At 42.8% G+C, this 25,642-nt stretch overlaps 1 protein-coding gene across 6 annotated transcripts in view; it reads left to right on the top strand.

The window, feature by feature from the left end:
* Positions 1-25,642, top strand: part of ERBB4 (erb-b2 receptor tyrosine kinase 4) — a 974,133-nt gene that overhangs the window by 387,477 nt on the left and 561,014 nt on the right. For all 6 annotated transcript variants that reach the window (XM_073306718.2, XM_073306716.2, XM_073306720.2 and 3 more), the window contains exon 2: positions 1,395-1,546. In XM_073306718.2, coding sequence (XP_073162819.1) covers positions 1,395-1,546 — 152 coding nt within the window. The remainder of the gene's footprint in view (positions 1-1,394; positions 1,547-25,642) is intronic.

The following is a 25,642-nucleotide window of genomic DNA, read 5'->3' as shown; positions in this document are numbered from 1 at the left end:
GCAGGGATTTAAAGGGCCGGCGCAGTAGCGGTGGCTGGAGCTCTGGGGCTCTTTAAATCCCCGCCAGAGCCCCCCCACCCCTACCCCAGGGCTCAGGCAGCAGGGCTCAGGCCAGGATTTAAAGGGCCCAGGGGAGGGGGGTAGCAGCGGCTGGAGCTCCGGGGACCTTTAAATCCCTGCCGCCGCTACCCCAGGGCTTTAAATTGCCCTCTGGGAAAGCCAGTCCTGGTACGGCGCACCGGCTCTTACCGGTACACTGTACTGGGGTGTACCGGCTTACTTTCACCTCTGCCTTGAGCACATTTGGTGTTGCTCTTGCTTTGTCCAAATGACCTTTCTAAACATTAGCAGATGAACTGGAAAATTCCCTACCTGCTTTAAAAAATAATCTTTAAAAGATGACATATTATTTAAAGCGTGCTTCATCAGAAACATAAAGAAAATCCATTTAAAAGAAAATGAATCTCACCATATTCCTTTAACCATGTTTTGAGTGTGAAATATTCATTGTTAAGGAAGGTCACACCCGGAAAGAAATCAGCTTGACTTTCAGAATCAGGCTGAGTTTCAATTAGGTGGAAAACCCCCATCTTTTCACTTGTAAATGAACAGATTTTGTTTGGAACCACTGAAAGAAGCACACATGGGCTGGCCTGTTTGATGCCATTTCGACCGTGAGTTTTCAGAAGAGAACTACACTTCAAAAAATGTTTTTGAAGTTTTTCTGGTTTGCCTGATCCTTAACATATGTGTGTATATTTCATTATAATCATCATAGAGAAGAGAAAAGGAAATTTTCTTTGTTTATTCCTTCTGTACTTCCTACAAAAACTTGAAAGACTGGAATATCTTTCTGGAAAACTTCCTATAGTCTAACACAAGTTATTGGAGTAACTGGCTGAAATTATCTGGTTTGTGTTAGAGAGGAGGCCAGAATACATGATACTTTGGTCCCTTCTGGTCTTACAATCGTTGAAATTATGAATAGCCCTTCTAGATTTAGAGACATGTTCTGGTCAATGGCAATCTCCTATGGGGTTCTCTGAAACTAGGATTTTGCCCTTACTTCTTACTTATGCATTGATTTGTAATATTTCTTTCATTTCTGTTTTATAAAGCCTTTTGCTTTTTCTCTGGTTAGTACCACAGCATTGTCTCTTTTGGTCATGCGTATTATACCACTGAGATTACTATGGAGAATATTTGTAGCTACCTCTCACTACTGTTGCTATTAAGGCAACTTGCAACGTTTTCCTTCATGACATAATACAGAGATTAAAACAGGATTTTCATTGCAGCTGGATGTAGCTTTGCCTACAACTTTTGTTCCCCACTTTGCTTCTGCGTCTCTGATCATTATAGATCATGTACATATTTTTTTTTCTTTTTTGCAGTGTGTGCTGGCACTGAGAACAAGCTGAGTTCTCTGTCTGATCTGGAGCAGCAATATCGTGCGTTGCGCAAGTACTATGAGAACTGTGAGGTAGTCATGGGCAACCTGGAAATCACCAACATTGAACACAACCGTGATCTTTCCTTCCTCAGGGTAAGCAACCTCTTTTTTCCACCTTCCCCATGGTGAGAGCGGATATTGGTGTTAGACTGCACAATAACAGAGTGTCTTGTTCGTAAGTGACGGTTCTTTTCTGCTGATTGGCTGAGCCAGTCATGGAAGCAGACCATAAAAAGACACAGCAAGGTCAAGGTGCAAAGTACAAGAACAACAGTGTTGTTGTGAGTGAGGCACTGAGTGTACAGTTACCAGGGTTTCTGATAGAAGGTACTGGCAGTTCATAGTATATGACATTTAATGTGTTTGTGCCTCTCTGTGTTGCAAACTGGTGTGAAGGTGTGTTAGGAAGGGACCTAGGAAGGTCAGAGGATTTTGCAGATAAACACTTCTGGTTTTAACAGGCTAATCCTAGTAAAATGCCAGGCAGAAACAGTTAAAATGGTAAACAATAGGCGAACTCCTATTACTCCTAATACTTGTGTAACACTTAACCCTTACTAACATGTTCAGTAACACCCCGTCCAGTCACAGCTGTAGCTAAGGTGACCAGAATTCCCAATTTTATAGGGACGGCCCCAATATTCGGGGCTTTGTCTTAAATACCCCACACCCCCATCCCGATTTTTCACACTTGCCATCTGGTCACCCTCGCTGTGGCATTACAATGTGTGAAACCTCAAGTGGAGTCTCCAGGTGCTAGAGGATGTCAGTGGTGGACCAAGTGGTGCCCTGTCACAGGGCAGCGTCAGTCATGTGCCCCGTCAGTGGTTTTTATTTTGCAGAATTTATGTTTTCACGTGCATATATGTGTGTATCTGTGTCTATACAGGTAGCTTTTCCCGTTGTGAAGAAACCCTTCTGCATACGTATTAGCGTAGTGCTATCACTCTAAGACTGCAGACAGCCTGACAATAGTAATCAAGAGAGATGGGGAGGATGAAAGCCAAATTAAGAGCCACTAAACGTCACTGTAGTTTATTCTTTGACAGTTGACTGTTTTAGAAGAAACATCCAGCTAATGGGATCATCCAGTGTATTTTGCTCCTTTGAGCGTGTTTTCCACCGGATTAAGGCTGCAGTGTGAGGGGAAGAGATCTTCAGGGATAGGAATGACTGTCAGGGGAAGGGAGAACAAATTTTAGTATGATTGTGACCCAAATGGGCCATAACATGGTATAGCTGGTCAATATGGATGAGGTCAAACCATGATTCAAATGGAGTAAAGCACCATCTTATATGGCTTGTTTTGATTATGTACAACTCTCATAAAACCCCTTTCTGTGTTTCTAAATGTGTGTGTCGGTGTGTAGATAACAATTGTAGGAGATGTGGAGACCGAGGGAAGAGGCCCGTCAAAATATCAGTCTAGGGGAAGGAATGGGAGGGCAGATGCGCACCCTAAATATTTTTCTTTGGATCGTTGGCCTGGAAAAGATTAGGGATAGGCAAAATATTTGCTTTAGAGCTGTCTCATTTTGTTTTGCAGGGTCTTATGTGAACCTTTTGTTTAATATTAGTTCACAAAGATTTAACTTCCTACCGTTAGTTCTAACAAAGCTGAAGCACAAACCAAACTTTAGTCTGATTGGCACGTTTCCCTTCTTTTCAGGTTAAAATCACTGCAGTTTCATATGAGTTCCACTCCAAACCTCAACTTGGGCTCATGGTTGCTCAAAACTTAGACCAGTTTGCAAGCTTGCTAAATGGTTTGCAGGCTTGACTCAAACTAAAAGGTGCATTGAGGGTAGTTTTAATTCAGTTTAATTGATGACCAGTTAGCTACACAATTGCAAATGATAGTCTAGACATTCTGCAAACATAAAGGGTGAGTCCTAGGGTAAACCACCAACTTTAGAACAAGTGTCTATTGACTGTCTAGACTAATGTTCAGAGCCATGTTAGTTAATTGCCAATCAATTAACTCACATTAAAACAGGAACACAAACTCTACTCTAGACAAATCTTCACTGAACCTGGCCCAAGTTTCTGATACGTAATGAAACTGCAAACAGTTTTGCTTGGCTCCAAGTTTAGTTGTGAAAGCTTCTCACAACTCTAAATTCCTCCCTCTTTCACTGCACTGGCAGACCGTTTGGGGAGGAAGATCAGGATATGCTGTGAATTACTGAATCAGGGCTTCCCACGGAGGATGGCTTCAGTGAGGATTGCTTGTGGTTAAAGCTGGCCCCACCTAACTAAAAGAACAATTGTGGCCTATTCATTAAGCAAACTAGAAATGAAAATGAAGGTCTCTCCTATTTGTTTCCCCGGTGACGCTAAATATTCTACTTTTTCATACAAACTCCTCTGCTGTTCTTTTTTGGGCAAGCCTTCAATAGAAAAATAGAGGAAAATATTACAGGAAAAATAGCCATAAACTAAGCAAATGAGAAGAAGAAACGAGGGCCATCAGTGGTAAATCAAGGCAATTTACTGGCTTTGGCTTTGTGGAGATCATTACGAAGGCTTTTATTTATTTATTTTACCTGGGACTGCCCTCTCACAGATGTCTCGGGCGGGAGGGGGGGGGCAGAAAAACACAAATATGAAAACAAACTGGCAGCTCTAGTCTAATATGATAAATTATCGTCATTAAACAGAGGAAAACGTGTTCTTGGGGAAATAAATAAATAAAAGGGTAGCATATTTATGCTAATAATTCAACATTCATTAGTTAGACATTATTATTTATTTTAAAAGCAATTTTAATGACCTAACAAAAGTGGCAGATGGGATCTAACCAAGAGCGAGGATATTAGTCACTTTTAGCCTTTTAAATGGTGAAATCTGTAATGTAAGTAACGCACAGCCTGCCCTGCTCCCCTCCACCCCCAGTCTTCTTACTTTCCTTCTACCTCAAATGGGCTTCAAGTAGCCAATAGACAGACAGCTGGCTTATTTATGTGTCTAGCTGATGAGCATCTATGTAAGCCTTCCTTCTTCCTCATTAGTACTGATCCTGACTCAGAAAACTTTCACGCCAGTAAACAGGCAAGACCTATTGAACTAGGCAAGGCGGGCTTTACCTCTTATTCTGCAATAGCAGATGAATACCAACATGAACGGGAGGGTAAAATGATGATTTTATTTGCACTGTGGAAGAAGATTAAAAAATAACAGCCCAGCTTTCATATTTATTCAGACACTTAACACCTACATGGATTGCTTTCATGTTTGGGTGTTAACTCTGCAGTTGTCTAATTATTAAAGATGAATGGTTCTACTTTTCCAGTGCTTTCTACTTTGTTTCGAAAAGGTCCTTAAGCGGGTACGAGCCTGTGCTTAATCCAGTTGACTTCAAAGAGAGTGACTGATGCTTAAATTTACACACCTGCTTAAGTACCTTTCTGAATGAGGGACTTATTCCTGTGTAAGGTGAGTGTAAAATGCTGTCATTCTGTCTTATAAACCTCATATGACTTGCCTGCAGATAGATGAAACTGGTTGCCAATTCAAGCACCAGGTAATCATATAGGACAGTTACTGACCTTAGGACCAGATTCTGCCCTCTTTAATTGCATTAATTAACATTAGCAGGAGTATTGTAAGCAATACATGAGAAGTATTTCTTCCGCTCTACTCAGCAGGGATAAGGCCTCAACTGGAACACTGTGTCCAGCTCTGGGCACCATACTTGGGGAAAAGTGGACATATTGGAAAAAGTCCAAAAGAGAGCAACAAAATTGATTAAAGGTCTAAAAACATGACCTGTGATGAAATATTGAAAAAACTGGCTTTGTTTAGTCTGGAGAAGAGAAGACCGAGGCGGGACATAAGTCTTCAAATACATAAAAAGTTGTTATAGAGAGGAGGGTGATAAATTGTTCTTCTTAACCACTGAGGACAAGACAAGAAGTAATGGGGTTATATTTCAGCGAGGGAGATTTAAGTTTAGACATTAGGAAGAACTTCGTAACTGCAAGGGTAGTGACACACTGGAACAAGTTATCTAGGGACCTTGTGGAATCTCTGTCATTGGAGGTTGTTAAGAACAGGTTAGACAAGCACCTGTTACGGAAGATCTAGATAATACTTAGTCCTACCTTAGTGCAGGGGACTGGACTAGATGACCTATCAAAATCCCTTCCAGTCGTACATTTCTGTGATTCTATGATTAAGTAGTACCTTTCTTCATGAGTAGCCCTGACCTTAATGGGACTCCTTGCCAAGAAAGGGTAATACTCCGCATGAATACAGGATGACAGCATCTGGTCTTACCTAAATTGACAGAGATTAGTTACTAGGAAGCTCATGAATTTCAGACTGTACATCAGATCAGAACAGTTATCCTTCACCCCATATTTTTCTTTCTCCTGAAGCCTAATCTACACACAAGAAATGTTCACTGATATGGCTAAATTGATTTAGAAAGATGAGGTCAGTGAGGTAATATTTTTTACTGGACCAATATCTGGTGGTGGGAGAGACAAGCTTTTGAGCTACACAATGCTCTTCTTCAGGTCTGGGAAAGGTATTCCAAGTGTCACAGCTAAATACAAGATTAAACGGATCGTTTAGCATAAGTAGTTAGTATGTATTCTAAGGGATCATTCAAGGTGAAGTGGCCTATTAACACCTCTGTAGGGCAAAATGGAGGGTTAGTGGGTTACAGGTTGTTGTAATAAACCATAAATCCAGTGTCTCTATTAAGATCATGATTTTTAGTGTCAAGCAAAGTTATAAAAAGAAAAGGAGTACTTGTGGCACCTTAGAGACTAACAAATTTATTTGAGCATAAGCTTTCGAAAGCTCATGAAAGCTTTTGCTCAAATAAATTTGTTAGTCTCTAAGGTGCCACAAGTACGCCTTTTCTTTTTACGAATACAGACTAACACGGCTGCAACTCTGAAGCAAAGTTATGAATTTAAGCTCCCAGACTCGTCTTTTGAAAGTGTTGTGCAGGTTTCCTTTGAGGACGAGTACTGAGAGGTCAGCTATAGAGTGATCACTTTGTACTGAGGTAGCTTGATTATGTATTCATAGTTAGATTATGATTATGCTTGCACCAATATAACTAAATTGATTTAGTTATACCAGTTCAAGCTCTTAACGTAAACAAGCTACACCAGCATGATATGAGGCTTATGTTGATTTAATGTTATTATTTATCATTTGTACCTAGATGCTACAACCAAGATTGGGCTCCCTTTGCACTAGACATAGGGCAAATCAGTCCCTGTCACAAAGAGCTTACAACTGGACAAGACAAGACAAAGGGTGGGACAGGAAACATCGAGATCATGGGTTGTCCCAGATTATTCAGCAGGTCGGTGGCAAAGCCAGGGATTTGAACCAAGTCTCCTGATCCCAATCAGTGCCCTATCCACTGATGCTATTTAGTAAATTGAAATAAGTCTCAACTTGCACCGCTGCAGCACAAATGTGCTAGGGTTTGCCCCAGTGTAATTTAATCAATCCAGTTGTGCTGGTGCACATTTCTTGTGTGTAGTCAAGGCCAGAGTTGTGGATTAGCCCTTCTTTATGTTTGATAAATAACTGTTCAGAAAGGATCAAATCCCACACAGTTTTGTTTTGTGGATGACTGTTTGCTTGAGAAAATGGGAAACTGTTTTAGTTTCATTTAGCACAGACTGACAGTTTATATTATAGACAGTTTGTACTTCTCAAAGGCATCTTGATATTCAATTTTCTACATAAAGCATGCATTTATTAGGCCACAAAACAATCATTTGCAAGTGTACTTGCTCGATTAAACAAATCTGGTACACAAGAGTTATGTTAGATTAATCCTGGTGTAAAGCGTTTCAGTTTACAGTCAGCAAAATGTCTTCTTGTCACTGGATTTTATTTAACCAATTCAGCTTATTTTGTTTTAAAAGGCATGACTGAAACACTAAACTGCTAACAATACCTCCTTCAAATTGTTATGAAAACTTATGTCCAAATAATCGAATCTATAATCGGTGTCCTTAGAAAATAATGTATGGTGACTTTATCAATGCTCTTTTGTAATGCCCTGTCACACTATACTTTTTTGACTGTGTGATTGTGTCACTTGTTCTATCCATGCTCATGTTAACTGGATACAAATGACACAGCAACTTTATAGCTGTTCGACATATTTGCGCATCCTCATCTACCATGCTGCCTAGCTATGTAAAATTGTGTTTTGCAACAATCTGGGTAGCTGTCCAATATTTATTATTTATATTATAGTAGTGCCCAGAAGCCCCAGCTGACATCAGGGCCCTGTTGTGCTGGGCAAAGCTTGAACTCCAAATAGACAAGGCAGACTAAGAATGGGAAGGGAAACAGAGTCACTGAGAGATGAAACAAGAGAGACAAAAGGCATACTTGAAAAATTGGAAGTCAAATCCTGTTGAGAAAAATCGAAAGGAGCAAATCAAGTGTAAAAATATAATAAGGCAGTCCAAAAAGGAATTTGCAGAGCACCTAACAAAAAATTAAAAATCTAACATCATTTTTTTAAGTACATCAGAAGTAGGAAGCCTGGCAAACAACTAGTGGGGTCACAGGATAATCAAGGTGCTGAAGGAACACTCAAGGAAGACAAGGCTGTTGCAGAGAAGCTAAGCGAGTTCTTTGCATTGGTCTTCACTACGGAGGATGTGAGGGAGATTCCCACACCTTAGCCATTCTTTTTAGGTGACAAATCTGAGGAACTGTCCCAGATTGAGGTGTCAGTAGAGGAGGTTTCAGAACAAATTGATAAATTAGACAGTAATAAGTTATCAGGACTAGATCGTATTCACCCAAGAGTTCTGAAGTAACTCAAATATGAAATTGAAGAACTACTAACTGTAGTATGTAACCTGTTGATTAAAATAGCCTCTGTACCAGATGCCTGGAGGATACCTAATGTGATGCCTATTTTTAAAAAAGGCTCCAGAGGCGATCCCGGCAATTACAGGATAGTAAGCATAACTTCATTACCAGGCAAATTGGTTGGAACCAAAGTGAAAAATAGAATTATCAGACATATAGATGAACATGATTTCTTGGGGGCAGAGTCAACACAGCTTATGTAAAGGGAAACCATGCCTCACAAATCTAGTAGAATTGTTTGAGAGGGTCAACAAACTTATGGACATGGGTAAGCCAGTTTATATAGTGTACTTGGACTTTTTGAGAGCCTTTGACAAGGTCCCACACCAAAAGTTCTTAAGCAAAGTAAGCAGTCATGGGATAAGAGGGAAGGTCCTCTCATGAATCAGTAATTGGTTAAAAAGGTAGGAAGCAAAGGGTAGGAATAATGGTCAGTTTGCAAAATGGAAAGAAGTAAATAGGGGAGTCCTCCAAGGATCTCTACTGGGACTTGTGCTATTCAATACAGTCATAAATGATCTAGAAAAGGGGTTAAACCATGATGTTGCAAAGTTTGAAGATGATACAGAATTACTCAGGATAGTTATAAATCCAACATAAACCATGAAGAGTTGCAAAAGGTTATCACAAAATTAGGTGATAGCTCAACAAAATGACAGATGAAATTCAATGTTGATAAATGCAAAGTAATGCACAATGGAAAACATAATCCTAACTACATATACAAAAAAAGCTGTCAAAAAAGCTAACAGAATGTTAGGAACTGTTAGGAAAGGGATAGATATAAGAAAATATAATAATGACCCTATGTAAATCCATGGTAAGCCCACACCTTGAATACTGCATGCAGTTCTGTTCTTCCCATCTCCAAAAAGATGTATTAAAATTGGAAAAAGTGTGAAGAGGGGCAATGAAAATGATTAGGGGTATGGAATAGCTTCCATGAGAGGAGAGATTGAAGACACTGGGGGTGACTAAGGAGGGATATGTTAGAGGTCAAGAAAATGATGATGTGTGTGGAGAAAGTGAATCGCGAAGTATTATTTACGCCTCACGTAATACAAGAACAGGGGTTACCCAATGAAATTAATAGGCAGCAAGGTTAAAACGAACAAAAGGAAGTATTTCTTCACACAAAGCACAGTCAACCTGTGGCGCTCATTGCTAGGGGTTGTTGTGGGGGCCAAAAGTATAAATGAATTAAAAAAAGAATTAAATAAGTTCATAGAGGATAGGTCAATCAGTGGCTAAAAGCTGCAATGGTCAGGGAGGCACCCCATGGTCTAGGTGTCTCAAACCTCTGAGTTCCAGAAGCCAGGATTGGACGACAGAGTGAATCACTCAATAATTGCCCTCCGCTGTTCACTCGCTCTGAAGCGTCTGGCACTGACCAATGTTAGAATACAGGATACTGGACTAGATGGACCATTGGCTTGACACATTCTTATGTTCTTATGTTAACTTCTCTAGTTCATGCTGCAGGTCAGTGGCAGAACTCAAGTAGAACAGAACTCAAGTTTTTTGTACTCTCAGTTACTAGACCAGAGTTTCTAAGAATGGGATAGAATGCCAGAGGACCTGCACACTCTGACATCAGCAGTATGCAAGCTAGTGCATTCTGGTATGTTATACCATTCACACAGCTGGATATAAAGAAGAGAAGTCAACCCTGTTATGCAAACTTGGGTAGGGGGTCCCTTCCACAGGCAAAAAAAGCTCTGTACTGGGTGAGTCGCAAGAAGCCAGTCATGTGCCAAGGTAGGCCTGTGGCAAGAGAAAAACACTTTTCACTGACTGTGGATTACTAACCAAATTTGTGGGATGAACCAAGTCATGTTGAGAACCAACCATGCCAGTGATTTATCAGAGCTCATTCAAAAGATGCAGTGTAAGCAGAGTCCATGTCCACAGAATTAATGTGAGACAGGATTCTCACCCAGAAGAGCGGTTAATTCTTTCAGTCCCGTTTGTTGAAGTCAATTGCAAAAGGTTGAGGTTAAAAGTAATCTCAAAATGATGCAGGAGTGTAGATTTACGTGTTTTACAATGTTTTTGCTTTGCATAGTCTTTTTGAGTTGTCCAGAAAGCTAATGGTCAATTGGGCAGCGAATTCTGAGATTTGAGTTAGGTGCTCCAACTAGGAGATAAGCATTATCCTGTGTCTGGTGGGTCTTCTGGCTTTTCAGTCCTGAACTAAGTTTCCAAGAGGTCACTAGAAGCAATCCTCTTCGGGAAACTTTAGCACAAAACATGCTGGCTCTTCAAATTAAATTGTCAGATTCTGCAAAACAATTAAAGAAGTGAATTTGCACACAATTAATCCGCAAACTGGGGTTGACGGACTATAACCAAATTACATATACATTAGCTATTAGCCCATTAATTTTGCAATTATTTTTGGCGGTTGCATATCAATGATATAGTCTGAAGTATGTTTATGAAAAGACTTGCATGCTGTATAATGAGGCATGAACACAGGTTATCTGACAATGGGTAAAAGTGGGACTGTTAGTGTAGTGCCAGTGGGGTAACATATAAAATTAACTTTTTCAGTAGCAGTATTTGTGCTAGGTGCTGTACAAACTCATAGTAAGAGACAGTCCCTGCCTTGAGGAAATTACAATTAAATAGAAAATACAAAGAGTAGGAGAGGAAACAAAGGTACAGAGTGGAGAAGAGATTTGTCCAGCGTCACACAGTAAACTAATGGCAGAACTGGTGTGAGAACCCAACTCTCCGGAGTTGTAGTCTAGTACCCTGGCTATTGTACTAGACTGTCTTTCAATTTGGCTATGTGATTTTGAGGTTGCTGGGTGGGAGTGTAGTTATGACTAGTCAGTGTGTGTATATTGGGAAGCATCTGGATATCAGAAGCTACAAAAGCAAGGCTGCTTTGTACTGTAACCTACTCTCCTCTCTTCTGGATGTAAATGTGGTCCCACTCATGTATTTTTTTGTTAATTAAAAGGAAATATCCACACAAGGAATGCAGTATCTTAAATTTAAAAATCTATTAGTTGAAAGGAAGGTTAATCCATTTCAGTTACATGGTTCCAGATCAAGTTTCAGAATGGTAGCCGTGTTAGTCTGTATCAACAAAAACAACAAGGAGTCCTTGTGGCACCTTAGAGACTAACAGATTTATTTGGGCATAAGCTTTCATGGGCTAGAACCCACTTCATCAGATGCAGGTATATTTATACATAGTACATGAAGAGATGAGAGTTGCCTTACTCCCATCTTTTCATGTACTATTTCTAAATATACCTGCTACTGTATTTTCCACTCCGTGCACCTGATGAAGTGGGTTCTCGCCCATAAAAGTTTATGCCCAAATAAATTTGTTAGTCTCTAAGGTGCCACAAGGACTCCTTGTGGTTCCAGATCAGTTTTTCAAATCCTTTTACTTTATAATGCTTGAGTTTTTGTGTAGGTATGATCAGCTCTCCTGGGTAGCAGATGGTAGTGATCCCCCTTCCTCCTAACACACACATGCAGTCTCTGAGTTCTGCAAAATTTTTAGCTCTTTATTCTCTGGAACTACATCAGGACAGATCACAACCCTTAGGTTTTGTTTTTGTTTTTTTATTTCCAATTTCCTAAGAGTTCCCTCAGTTCTTCATGCAGCCCTCATAATCTATCTCTAGGGTTAGCTAAATCTAGGATATTCCCTCAGTCTCTGACAATGGAAGCTTTAAAACCTCTTTATATAAATGAGAATGAGAGATTCCTAATGGTTATTAAATGTTCTCTTTACATTGTTGTTTATTTAGTCTTCTTCCTCATTTTCAGTGGTGTTTCTTATACTTTCCCTTCAGTTGCACAGGAAATGCTATCTACTTCACATATGCATAGGTTTTACAAACTTTTAACAGACACAGATAAAATAAATAAAACTTAAATTATGCAAAAATAACATCAACATATACAGGTGTTAAATCACAAATAAGCCCTTAGATGGTTACCAAAGATTCTTTTTTTCACTGATACAGCAAAACTGCTTGGGCCTTCATTTTGTCGGAAAGATCACTGAGAGGGTGAGGATCAGCCAACTTCGTTGGCATCTGACATTTTCTAGCTCTGTGCACATCAATCAAAGACCAGGACACAGCACAGAGACTCTATTAGTCTCAGCAGTTAATTGTCATGGCAGTGGATGGAGGTCAGACATTCTTGCTAATTCTGCTAGATCTTTCAGTAGCCCTTAATACAGTCAGCTATAAGGTGCTGTTGAGATATTTGCAGGAGCTGGCAGGCATAGGAGTGTCATTAGAGTGGTTCCATTTACTGGTGTTGATTAGCTGCCAAAGGATGGTAATGAGTGATTTCTCTTCTTCTTGTCCTACCAAGCTCAGTTTTTGTCTGTTTGTCCTTTCTGTCTCTCTCTTTCTCTCACAGGGTATGTCTACCCTACGAAATTAGGTTGAATTTATAGAAGTCAGTTTTTTAGAAATCGGTTTTATATATTCGAGTGTGTGTGTCCCCACAGAAAATGCTCTAAGTGCATTAAGTGCATTAACTCGGTGGAGTGTTTCCACAGTACTGAGGCAAGCGTTGACTTCCGGAGTGTTGCACTGTGGGTAGCTATCCCACAGTTCCCGCAGTCTCCACTGCCCTTTGGAATTCTGGGTTGAGATCCCAATGCCTGATGGGGCTAAAACATTGTTGTGGGTGGTTCTGGGTACATATCGTCAGGCTACCGTTCCCTCCCTCCCTCCGTGAAAGCAGCAGCAGACAATCGTTTCGCACCTTTTTTCTTGAGTTACCTGTGCAGACGCCATTCCACGGCAAGCATGGAGCCCGCTCAGGTAACTGTCACCGTATGTTTCCTGGCTGCTGGCAGACATGGTACTGCACTGTTACACAGCAGCATCAACCCATTGCCTTGTGGCAGCAGATGGTACAGTAGGACTGGTAGCCATCCTCGTCATGTCCGAGGTGCTCCTGGCCACGTCGGCCAGGAGCGCCTGGGCAGACATGGGCGCAGGGACTAAATTTGGAGTGACTTGACCAGGTCATTCTCTTTAGTCCTGCAGTCAGTCCTATTGAACCATCTTATGGTGAGCAGACAGGCGATATGGATTGCTAGTAGTCCTACTGTACCATCTTCTGCCAGGCAGGCAAGAGATGAGGATGGCTAGCAGTCCTACTGCACCATCTTCTGCTAAGCAGCCATGAGATGTGGATGGCTTGCAGTCCTTCTGCACTGTCTGCTGCCAGCCAAAGATGTAAAATATAGATGGAGTGGATCAAAACAAGAAATAGACCAGATTTGTTTTGTACTCATTTGCTTCCCCCCCTCCCCCGTCTAGGGGACTCATTCCTCTAGGTCACACTGCAGTCACTCACAGAGAAGGTGCAGCAAGGTAAATCTAGCCATGTATCTATCAGAGGCCAGACCAACCTGCTTGTTCCAATAAGAACAATTACTTAGGTGCACCATTTCTTATTGGAACCCTCCATGAAGTCCTGCCTGAAATACTCATTGATGTAAAGCCACCCCCTTTGTTGATTTTAATTCCCTGTAAGCCAACCCCATAAGCCATGTCGTCAGTCGCCCCTCCCTCCGTCAGAGCAAACGCCTGCGCCTTTTTTCTGTGCGGACGCCATACCAAGGCAAGCATGGAGACCGCTCAGCTCACTTTGGCAATTAGGAGCACATTAAACACCACACGCATTATCCAGCAGTATATGCAGCACCAGAACCTGGCAGAGCGATACCGGGCGAGGAGGCGATGTCAGTGCGGTCACATGAGTGATCAGGACATGGACACAGATTTCTCTGAAAGCACGGGCCATGCCAATGCATGCATCATGGTGCTAATGGGGCAGGTTCATGCTGTGGAATGCTGATTCTGGGCTTGGAAACAAGCACAGACTGGTGGGACCGCATAGTGTTGCAGGTCTGGGACGATTCCCAGTGGCTGCGAAACTTTCGCATGCGTAAGGGCACTTTCATAGAACTTTGTGACTTGCTTTCCCCTGCCCTGAAGCGCATGAATACCAGATCAGAGCAGCCCTCACAGTTGAGAAGCGAGTGGCAATAGCCCTGTGGAAGCTTGCAACGCCAGACAGCTACCGGTCAGTTGGGAATCAATTTGGAGTGGGCAAATCTACTGTGGGGGCTGCTGTGATGCAAGTAGCCCACGCAATCAAAGATCTGCTGATATCAAGGGTAGTGACCCTGGGAAATGTGCAGGTCATAGTGGATGGCTTTGCTGCAATGGGATTCCCCTAACTGTGGTGGGGCCATAGACGGAACCCATCTCCCTATCTTGGCACTGGAGCAGCAAGCCGCCGAGTACATAAACCGCAAGGGGTACTTTTCAGTAGTGCTGCAAGCTCTGGTGGATCACAAGGGACGTTTCACCAACATCAACATAGGATGGCCGGGAAAGGTACATGACACTCGCATCTGCAGGAACTGTGGTCTGTTTCAAAAGCTGCAGGAAGGGACTTTATTCCCAGACCAGAAAATAAGTGTTGGGGATGTTGAAATGCCTATAGTTATCCTTGGGGACCCAGCCTATCCCTTAACGCCATGGCTCATGAAGCCGTACACAGGCAGCCTGGACAGTAGTCAGGAGCTGTTCAACTACAGACTGAGCAAGTGCAGAATGGTGGTAGAATGTGCATTTGGACGTTCAAAGGCGCGCTGGCGCAGTTTACTGACTCGCTTAGACCTCAGCAAAACCAATATTCCCACTGTTATTACAGCTTGCTGTGCGCTCCCCAATATCTGTGAGAGTAAGGGGGAGACGTTTATGGTGGGGTGGGAGGTTGAGGCAAATTGCCTGGCTGCTGGTTACGCGCAGCCAGACACCAGGGCGGTTAGAAGAGCACAGGAGGGTGCAGTACGCATCAGAGAAGCTTTGAAAACCAGTTTCATGACTGGCCAGGCTACGCTGTGAAAGTTCGGTTTGTTTCTCCTTGATGAAACACCCCGCCCCTTGGTTCACTCTACTTCCCTGTAAGCTAACCACCCTCCCCTCCTCCCTTCGATCACCGCTTGCAGAGGCAATAAAGTCATTGTTGCTTCATATTCATGCATTCTTTATTCATTCATCACACAAATAGGGAGATGACTACCAAGGTAGCCCAGGAGGGGTGGTGAGGAGGGAATGAAAATGCCACGCAGCACTTTAAAAGTTTACAACTTTAAAATTTATTGAATACCATCCTTCTGTTTTTTGGTCAATCCTCTGTGGTGGAGTGGCTGGTTGGCTGGAGGCCTCCCCACCACGTTCTTGGGTGTCTGGGTGTGGAGGGTATGGAACTTGGGGAGGAGGGCAGTTGGTTACACAGGGGCTGTAGTGGCAGTCTGCGCTCCAGCTGCCTTTGCTGCAGCTCAACCATACACTGGAACATACTGGTTTGATCCTCCAGCAGCCTCAGCATTGAATCCTTGCTCCTCTCATCACGCTGCTGCCACATTTGAGCTTCAGCCCTGTCTTCAGCCCACCAATTACTCTCTTCAGCCCGCCACTTACTCTCTTCAGCCCGCCACCTCTCCTCCCGGTCATTTTGTGCTTTCCTGCACTCTGACATTATTTGCCTCCACGCATTCGTCTGTGCTCTGTCAGTGTGGGAAGACAGCATGAGCTCAGAGAACATTTCATCACAAGTGCATTTTTTTTTCTTTCTAATCTTCACTAGCCTCTGGGAAGGAGAAGATCCTGTGATCATTGAAACACATGCAGCTGGTGGAGAAAAAAAAGGGACAGTGGTATTTAAAAAGACACATTTTATAAAACAGTGGCTACACTCTTTCAGGGTAAACCTTGCTGTTAACATTACATACATAGCACATGTGCTTTCGTTACAAGGTCGCATTTTGCCTCCCCCCACCACGTGGCTACCCCCTCAACCCTCCCCCCTCCCCGGGGCTAACAGCAGGGAACATTTCTGTTCAGTCACAGGCAAACAGCCCAGCAGGAATGGGCACCTCTGAGTGTCCCCTGAAGAAAAGCATCCTATTTCAACCAGGTGACCATAAATGATATCTCACTCTCCTGAGGATAACACAGAGAGATAAAGAACGGATGTTGTTTGAACGCCAGCAAACATACACTGCAATGCTTTGTTGTACAATGATTCCCGAGTACGTTTTACTGGCCTGGAGTGGTAAAGTGTCCTACCATGGAGGACGCAATAAGGCTGCCCTCCCCAGAAACCTTTTGCAAAGGCTTTGGGAGTACATTCAGGAGAGCCGCGAATGCCAGGGAAAATTAATCCTTTCACATGCTTGCTTTTAAACCATAGTATTATAGTAGTATATATATAGTATATAGTATTTTAAAAGGTACACTCACCAGAGGTCCCTTCTCCACCTGCTGAGTCCAGGAGGCAGCCTTGGGTGGGTTCGGGGGGTACTGGCTCCAGGTCCAGGGTGAGAAACAGTTCCTGGCTGTCGGGAAAACCGGTTTCTCCGCTTGCTTGCTGTGAGCTATCTACAACCTCCTCCTCCTCCTCCTCCTCCTCCTCCTCATCTTCTTCGTTCCCAAAACCTGCTTCCGTGTTGCCTCCATCTCCATTGAAGGAGTCAAACAACACGGCTAGAATAGTGGTGGCTGAACCCCCTAAAATAGCATGCAGCTCATCATAGAAGCGGCATGTTTGGGGCTCTGACCCGGAGCAGCCATTTGCCTCTCTGGTTTTCTGGTAGCCTTGCCTCAGCTCCTTAAGTTTCATGTGGCACTGCTTCGGGTCCCTGTTATGGCCTCTGTCCTTCATGCCCTGGGAGATTTTGACAAAGGTTTTGGCATTTCGAAAACTGGAATGGAGTTCTGATAGCACGGATTCCTCTCCCCATACAGTGATCAGATCCCGCACCTCCCGTTCAGTCCATGCTGGAGCTCTTTTGCAATTCTGGGACTCCATCATGGTCACCTCTGCTGATGAGCTCTGCATGGTCACCTTTGCTGATGAGCTCTGCATGATCACCTGCAGCTTGCCATGCTGGCCAAACAGGAAATGAGATTCAAAATTTCACGGTTCTTTTCCTGTCTACCTGGCCAGTGCATCTGAGTTGAGAGTGCTGTCCAGAGCGGTCACAATGGAGCACTCTGGGATAGCTCCCGGAGGCCAATACTGTTGAGTTGTGTCCACAGTACCCCAAATTTGACCCGGCAAGGCCGATTTAAGCGCTAATCCACTTGTCAGGGGTGGAGTAAGGAAATCGATTTTAAGAGCCCTTTAAGTCGAAATAAAGGGCTTCATTGTGTGGACGGGTGCAGGTTTACATCGATTTAATGCTGCTAAATTTGACCTAAAGTCTTATTGTAGACCAGGGCATAGACAACTTTTTGTTGAATGAAATACCAAAACCACTGGGGGAGATTGTGATGTGATACAGGCGACAATGCCAAAAATATGTTCATGACACTCAGCGCTACATCTCCTTTTCCCGTGACCCAGGTGAAGCTATTTCCAATATTTGGCAAAGGGAGAATTCTGGGTGGAAGCCAACTGGCATAAATGCAACCGGGGCAAAATGGAGGGGATGCTGAAGTGTAGGGGGAAGCACTTGGAGGAACTGGCAAAATCTGTCCTCACTCTTTCAACTGCATTAATATGTTTACTTGCCCATTGTTTAAAATGGTTTGTCATTTAAAAATAGACCAGAAGTGAAGCTTTTCTAGTTCCCTGAGAAATGCAGGGGACTCTTGCACAAGGACTGCAAGGGCGCCTCATTTTGTTCAACAAAAGGCGAGAGTATAGATTCTAGGGGAAACAAATTACTTAGGTCCCAACCCTGCAGGCTAGAGCAGGTGGTTGGCCAATACACCCATACAGAATCCTCTTGAGTTGCATGATGCTTGTTGTGGGTGCGAGGAGTCTACCTCTATGGTCCAGCTTGGATGCAGGCCTCAATTTGCACCTTGACTTCACTTTTTCTGCCCACTCAAAGAAACAACAAAGCTGAAATCAAATCCAATCTGACAAAAATGAGGGCAGGGAAAGCACCCAAGGTGTTATGATGATGATAATAAATAATGTCTCTCTTATCTAGCACTTTTCATGATGGCCTATAAAAAACTAGTGGCCAGTGCTGAGGCCAAAGATGCCAGATCCTCAGCCATAGTAAATTGTCATAATGCCACTATGAAGCTATGACAGTTTACCCCAGCTGAGGATTTGGCCCCTGGATTTTGGAGCTCTTGGACAACCTTAAAACAAAAAGCCCTCTTAAGTCTTTCTCTTTTAGAAGCTGAGCTCCCCATCAGGAAAACAAAACCGATTTTACCTCATCCCCCACCTCTTCAATACCCCATATGCCAGCTTAACTGAAGTTTTACCAAAGCAAACAAACAAGTAAAGTTAAACCAACAAAAACCCTAGTGGCAAATACTTTTAAATTAAAAATGGATTTATTAGGTCGTAAAGCAGATGAATGTACTTCTCTTGTAGCCCAGGGGAACAGAGGATATTTAAATTTGGCATAAATGGTGAGTGCAATGAGTTTAATAGGCTGGTCTCAACCTTAATTAGAAATTTAAAAAAAGCCCCACCTACCCCACCATTTCACACTATTCATATGCTTTGCTCCAAGGAATCATTGGAATTGTTAAGGCTTGTTTGTTCTCCTCTTTGTCCATCTTCTGTTTTTGTCCATAGAATTCAGGTAGTTTCTCGAAGTCACATAAAGCAATTGGTGCACATATGCAATTTAGCCTTAGCTAAATAGAAGCATTTTGCACTGTGCATTTGAATCATTTATCTCAGATTTCATAAGCACATTAAAGAGCTCCTCTCCCCCTCCCCCCGCCGGCCTCATTTCCACTTCCCCTCCTGCCCCCTGAATATGGTATAAAGTGAAATGAAACTAACTGGCTTTCAAAGAGAAACTGGGCCACCTTGATTATCATACACATTGTAAAGAGAGTGGTCACTTTGGATGGGCTATTACCAGCAGGAGAGTGAGTTTGTGTGGGGGGGGCGGAGGGTGAGAAAACCTGGATTTGTGCTGGAAATGGCCCAACTTGATTATCATACACATTGTAAGGAGAGTGATCACTTTAGATAAGCTATTACCAGCAGGAGAGTGGGGTGGGAGGAGGTATTGTTTCATGGTCTCTGTGTATATAATGTCTTCTGCAGTTTCCACAGTATGCATCCGATGAAGTGAGCTGTAGCTCACGAAAGCTTATGCTCAAATAAATTGGTTAGTCTCTAAGGTGCCACAAGTACTCCTTTTCTTTTTGTACATGTACGTGTAACCCTAAGAGCATTCCGGTGCCAGTGGGCAAAGGGCTCATTGGTGTCAGGTAATGAGTTTCAGCTGGGCTGACCACATCTGTGTACCCCAAATCTCTGTGGTTATAATCTGTATCTGAAAGGTGTCATGTAATATGTCATTGGAAAACTAATAATATTCTTGTGTGATGTATGTGTGTGGTGTGTATTAAGAGGTATGGATATACTCTGGAGTGACGACTAAAATGTGTGTAAGCCAGGCATGTCAAGGAGAGTTAGTAAACAGGTCTGCCCTCGATAAAGGAATGTGTATTTGCTTCTGTGACCAGTCATCAGGCAGAGACAATGGAGGTCCATTTACTATTAGGTAAACAATGCTATCAAGCTAACAAGTGGGGGAGGAGACAGCATGGTGTCTACACACAGCGTAGGAGAGAAGCTGGATCTGGGTTTTACTTTTCAAAGAATACATTGCCAAGGTTTACTTGTCTATAAAGACACGGTGGCTGAACTTCATAGAATCATAAAATATCAGGGTTGGAAGGGACCTCAGGAGGTCATCTAGTCCAACCCCCTGCTCAAAGCAGGACCAATCCCCAATTTTTGCCCCAGATCCCTAAATGGCCCCCTCAAGGATTGAACTCACAACCCTGGGTTTAGCAGTCCAATGCTCAAACCACTGAGCTATCCCTCCCCCCATGTGATGAGCTATTAAATCAACTGATTGTATGCAACATTACTGTATTATAAAAGTGTTCAGAGTGAGGTCTTTTATGAAGGCCTATGACACCCTTAACACATTTATGAAATGTATGTATTAACACTATGTGAGGAATTATGAGTACTCACTGATATTATGCTTTGCAGTCTGTGACCAAACACAGGGAGAAACAGGCTTTCCCCCACATAGGAGGGAAGCCAGCTATCTACTTGTCCCCAGTGAAATTAAATAAGGTGTCACCAGAAACAACGGAAGCTCAATTTATATAGAAATCACTGGGGGATGGGAAGATCACAGGAAGGGAACAACAACATAAGGTCATCCTGCCTCTAATAATAAGGTCACTGAATTTTGGAAGATACAAGCAAGGATAAAAGCCATCTTTGACATCCATCACTAGGCAGACACAAAGGGTCAGAGCTCTTGCAAGCTGTGGAAGATGGGTCCTTCAACCAAGGAGGAGAGACTGAAGTCTCTGGGAACTGAATACAGGTGAGAAACCTTCCTCAGCAAAGATCTTTCACCTAGGAAGACAAGGGAAGCCAGCACCTTGTTCTTTTGTGCAGAAGCACTGACTTTCTAATGAGCCAGGGGGATAGAGGATGCACGACCCCTGCTCTTCTCAGGCCCCGATCCCACTCAGCCCCTTCCCCCAAGGCCTCACCCTGCCTCTTCTCACCCCCACCCCCGCTCCATTTCCACCCTGTTCCAGCCCCTTCCCCAAAGCACACCCCACCCTCCCCCCAGCGCCTCCTGCATGCCATGGAACAGCTGATCCAGGTGGGCGGGAGGTGCTGGGGGGGAGGGGGAGGAGCTGAAACGAGGGGCTGCCAGTGAGTGCTCAGCACCCACAGGTTTTTTCCCGTGGATGCTCCAGCCCCAGAGCACCCATAGAGTCAGTGCCTATGCTTCTGTGGAAGCTCCGGACTGGGGGAAAGTCAGCCATGGCTGGAAAGAAGGAAGTTGGGTGAGAGAAACCGTCTTGAACAAACTCTGTACCTTGCTAGATTAACTTTCAGACTTTTATATGTGGGTGTTTTGAATTTTGTTTGCTTGTAACCATTTCTAACTTTTTCTTTTACCTAGCATGACTCAACCCAGGATTAGTCAACAGATGGACTGTGGGCCAAATCTGGTCTGCCCAAAGCTTTTGAATGGACCCCAAAATCTTTGTATTAACTTATTATTATCATTATTGTTGTTATTTTCGCTGGAGTCTGGATCTTGACTATACCTTGACCAAGAAATTTGGACCTTCACAAAAAATAGGTGACTACCCCTGACTTAACCTTTGTCCTTTTGTTAATAAATTTGTTTTATTTTTACAATAAACCAACTCAATGCTGTGTTTGAGAAGAAGATTGTATTGACCCCCATTATGTTAATAAGATGGGGTGTCACTTGTCTCTTGAAAGGAGCAAGAGGACCTTATTATTTCTCTGAGTGATCCAGGAGAGGGCTGGACATTGCAGAGCAATGGTTTGTGGGAAATTCCAGTCTGGAAGTGTGTTGGTGTCACCCTGCAAGTAGTAACCCAGGCTGGTGGAAGCAGGGTAGGGTGTTGTGCTGTAAACAGGCTGCTGTAGTCTGAGTTGCTGATCCAAGGATGTACTGCACACATACTCTCAGAGTGTGACCTGAATGCTTGTCTGCTGGCTATTTGTATCCGGGCTGTGAGCCACAGCCACAGGGCATTTGAGGCACCCAAGGTTTCATGGCATGGTCCCTCTGTGGTCTGGATGGCCCCTTAAGCATGAATAACACTGTAGCAAAGGGAGATCTGGGTGCAGATCAATACAAAGATAAAAGCAAATGGGGGGATATTGGTGCTTGGTCAAACCACTTTTATCTTTTATTTATTCACATTTTTACTAAATTACAGTGCGTGTGTGCCCATCCAATGCTCTGGCAGCCAGGCTTATGAAAATGCGTCAACTAATCAGACCCATCATTTCCCCCAGATCAAATCCAATAGCCCTCTGACAACATACATAAAACAAGAATTAACCTCTCCACACAGTCCCACTGGAGTCTTACACCACTGCTACTAAGCCCTCACCAGCACCCGTCCCCTCCCAGACAAGAGAGGAAAGATAGACCATGCAGGGCTCCCCGAACACAGACAAATGCAAGCTGTTCTGGAAAGGGCCTGCCTTCTTGCCAGCATGCCTGCCCCACCTCCACCATTGGGACTCAATATTAGATGCCTCCACTCACAGCAACTCCCTCAGTGCATCATGAGGATTTCTCTTCTGTCCCTAGTGAAGGATAGTATTTACCTGTCTCACCAGCCATCAGTCATTGGAGATCAGTAAATTATATGATTTTTTTTTAAAAAAAATTAGCTATGTCTTGAACTAGAGGAGATAGAAATAAAAGAGAATTATTAATTATTAGAATGTCATGCAATGGTGGAACAAATGTTTAGAACCTGTTCTATAGACAGGACAGACTTCCTTCCCCAGTGAAGTCAGTATGTCCCTTTTCCATCTCCCTTCACGTTAAAGCTCTAATTCAACAAAGCATTTAGACGGATGGATAACTTTAAGCACACAAATGGTTCTATTGACTTCAATCGTGGTGCTACTCCTGTTTAAAATTAAGCATGCGTTTAAGTACTTTGAGTAATCAAAGCCCAGGTGAGAAAATATGAATCTACGGAGCGCTTCACGAATTCAGATTTGAAAATGTTACCCTATAATGCCTTGCATTGTTGATTTGTCCCATGCATAGCACCTCCCTAAGATATAAAATCCAATATTAGAGCTGGTTTGGAAAATAAATCAGGAACACTTTTAACAAAATTGTGAAAAAATTCATTTTTTTATATAAACTAGAGAATTGTTTGGAATTTTAAAAATGTAGCCATTTCAGTGAAATTTGGAGTCTTCATATTTTTAATCAAACTTTTTTTTTAAAAGTCACTTAATTTTGTTCCCTTTTTAGAATGCTCTGTCCAACATGGTGATGTTTCAAAGAACTAGCTAGCTCTAAAATGTGCTGGATTCCCTTGTTATCTTAGGACTGTACACAGATTTGAAATGCATGTCTGTCCCTGTAAGAACAAGCGGATTCCAGCTGACATCCTCAAACAAAAAACCGGAAGCTTTCTAATGTTCCTAAGACCATGAGAATCACCTGTTTTCCCACTGTGAAGTTACACTATAACAAAACCCCAAGATGGAGAGAGAATTGCATGTGTTTACATGCTAGATTTCCAATATTATTTCTGTTGACTTTTTCATGGTGGTAAGTCCTTCCTGGGGATAAGAGGAATCGAGTGCCTTTCAGTACCATCTGAATGGAATAAACCTGAAAATGTTAAGAGGAAATGTGGAAATATCAAGTATTTTGACAACCCTGTATTGTTGTGCTGAGGAAAAGTGATAATGACAGAATAATACTGTACACTGGAAAGGAAGTGAATGCTCTGCCCCAAGGGAAAAGTTCAAACAAAGAAAATTCCACTCAATCTGAGTAAGGTGACATGCACATAAGAACACAGGAATTGCAAGACTGGATCAGACCAAAGGTCTGTCTAGACTGGTATCCTGTCTGTGACAGTGGCCAGTAGCAGATGCTTCAGAGCAAGGTGTAAGAACTCCACAGCAGGCAGATGTGGGGTAATCTGCCCCCCACATTAGGTCACACACTGATATCTAATAGAGTTGGCTTAAACTCTCAAACATGGAGTTTGATATCCCTTCTAATGTTTGTGTTGTCATTCATTATTGTAACTCTGGATCTTCTTGATATCCATATACTTATCCAATCTTTTATCCAATCCTGTTAAACTCCTGGCTTCAATCACATTCTGTGGCAATGAGTCCCACAGTTTATTCACAAGGTGAAATCTGTGAACAACTGGCTAGAAAACAAATTTAAAAAAATCCATAAATAAAAGTACATTTGCTTAAAATTATGTCTTCTGACAGAGTATTAGGAATGTGGATTTGCATAATCTAAATTAGGAGAGAGGTCAGGAAAATGGAAAGCTACTTTAAAACATTTTAGTGCCAGAGATGCTACTTCATACAAACAAATAATGCCGAGAAAAAGCAACACTGACTAATTTTCCCTGTAGAAGGGCCAGAAAGCGATAATATGCAACCAAATGGTCTGCAAGTAAGGGTCTCTGAGGCTGAAAAGCCAGTATGATCCAGCGGCTAAGGCACTAACCCAAGACTTGGGATCCAACAGGTTCAAGCTGCTGCTCCAACATGGACTTCCTGTGTGACCTTGGGGAAGTCACTTACTCTGTGCCTCAGTTTCCCCTCTGTAAAATGGGGATAGCAGCACAGGGTTGCTGTGAGGCTAAATACAGTAAAAGACTGACAGCTGTTCTGATACTACAGTTATGGGGTCCATATAAGTACTTCAGAGGCCACTCCAGAAGGGTTGAACAAAACCCTTTGCAGTAAGAAAATAAGTCTGTCCCTGACTTGTTCTATTCCGGGTTTCTTACCTCCTTGTCTCACCAAACTGTGCTATGAAAAGTAAGGCCCCACCATATGTGAATATTGTCTTCTGAAAACCTGGCTCCTCAAATGGAAAGAGGTGCTCAGGCTATATGTAGTCTGCCAGACTCAGTGAAGATCGAGGTGAGCTACTTGTGTCTTACAACATAGGTCATTTGCAACACGTAAATTAATTGTAAAGGCAGCAACTTCCTGATCTAAGGAAAAGTCTGTTGAGCAGCTTGTGAGGAGAGCAAGAGGACTAAGAGAAAACGTCAGAGACAGAAATGAGAGCAGCCATTTCCTAACTTCTAACACAATATAGTGCACCCTCTCTCTAAACCTATTACGTTAAAGAAGAACTTCAGACTTGTTCACCAGAGCTTCAGACCTTAGCAAACACCATCTCTGCTCCTCCTGGCTCCAGTAGAAACTATTGTCATTTGTCTATATTAGAGATCAAAACAAAAAGCAAACCAGAAAGTTGATGGGGAACACTTTGCAGAATCCAACCTACTGCACTCATAGAAGCCAAGAGGTTTATGTGTCGGGTTGGACTCCTTGGGAAGTCACCTGGTGCGCTGAGATACCACTGAATCTACCTGTTCTGCCAGCATGGGCCCCCTTTAACCTGTCTTGCTGAGCCAGGCTCTTAAAACCTTCTCTAAAACATGCACAGGCAGGGCCACACCCAACTGCAAATCAGCTCTGGGAAGACTCAGTTTAAGGGACTTGCTCCAGCACTCAGATATCCACCTCCCTTGGAGTACAGACCCAAAGATATATTATGAAATTCGCCTCCTCCTTCAGTGTGGAGAGGGATGTGCACACTTCTCATTCCCCGTCCCCAGTTAGAAATTGCATAAACTGGGTTCTGTTATAAACCAGAAATAAATTTATTAACTATAAGAAGTGTATTTTAAGAAATTAAGGAGGTAGCAGACAGAA

The sequence above is a fragment of the Lepidochelys kempii genome, chromosome 11, assembly GCF_965140285.1.
Source record: "Lepidochelys kempii isolate rLepKem1 chromosome 11, rLepKem1.hap1, whole genome shotgun sequence".
Lineage (NCBI taxonomy): Eukaryota > Metazoa > Chordata > Testudines > Cheloniidae > Lepidochelys > Lepidochelys kempii.
Note: the sequence above shows the minus strand (reverse complement) of the source record. Positions and strands in the feature narration are given on the sequence as shown.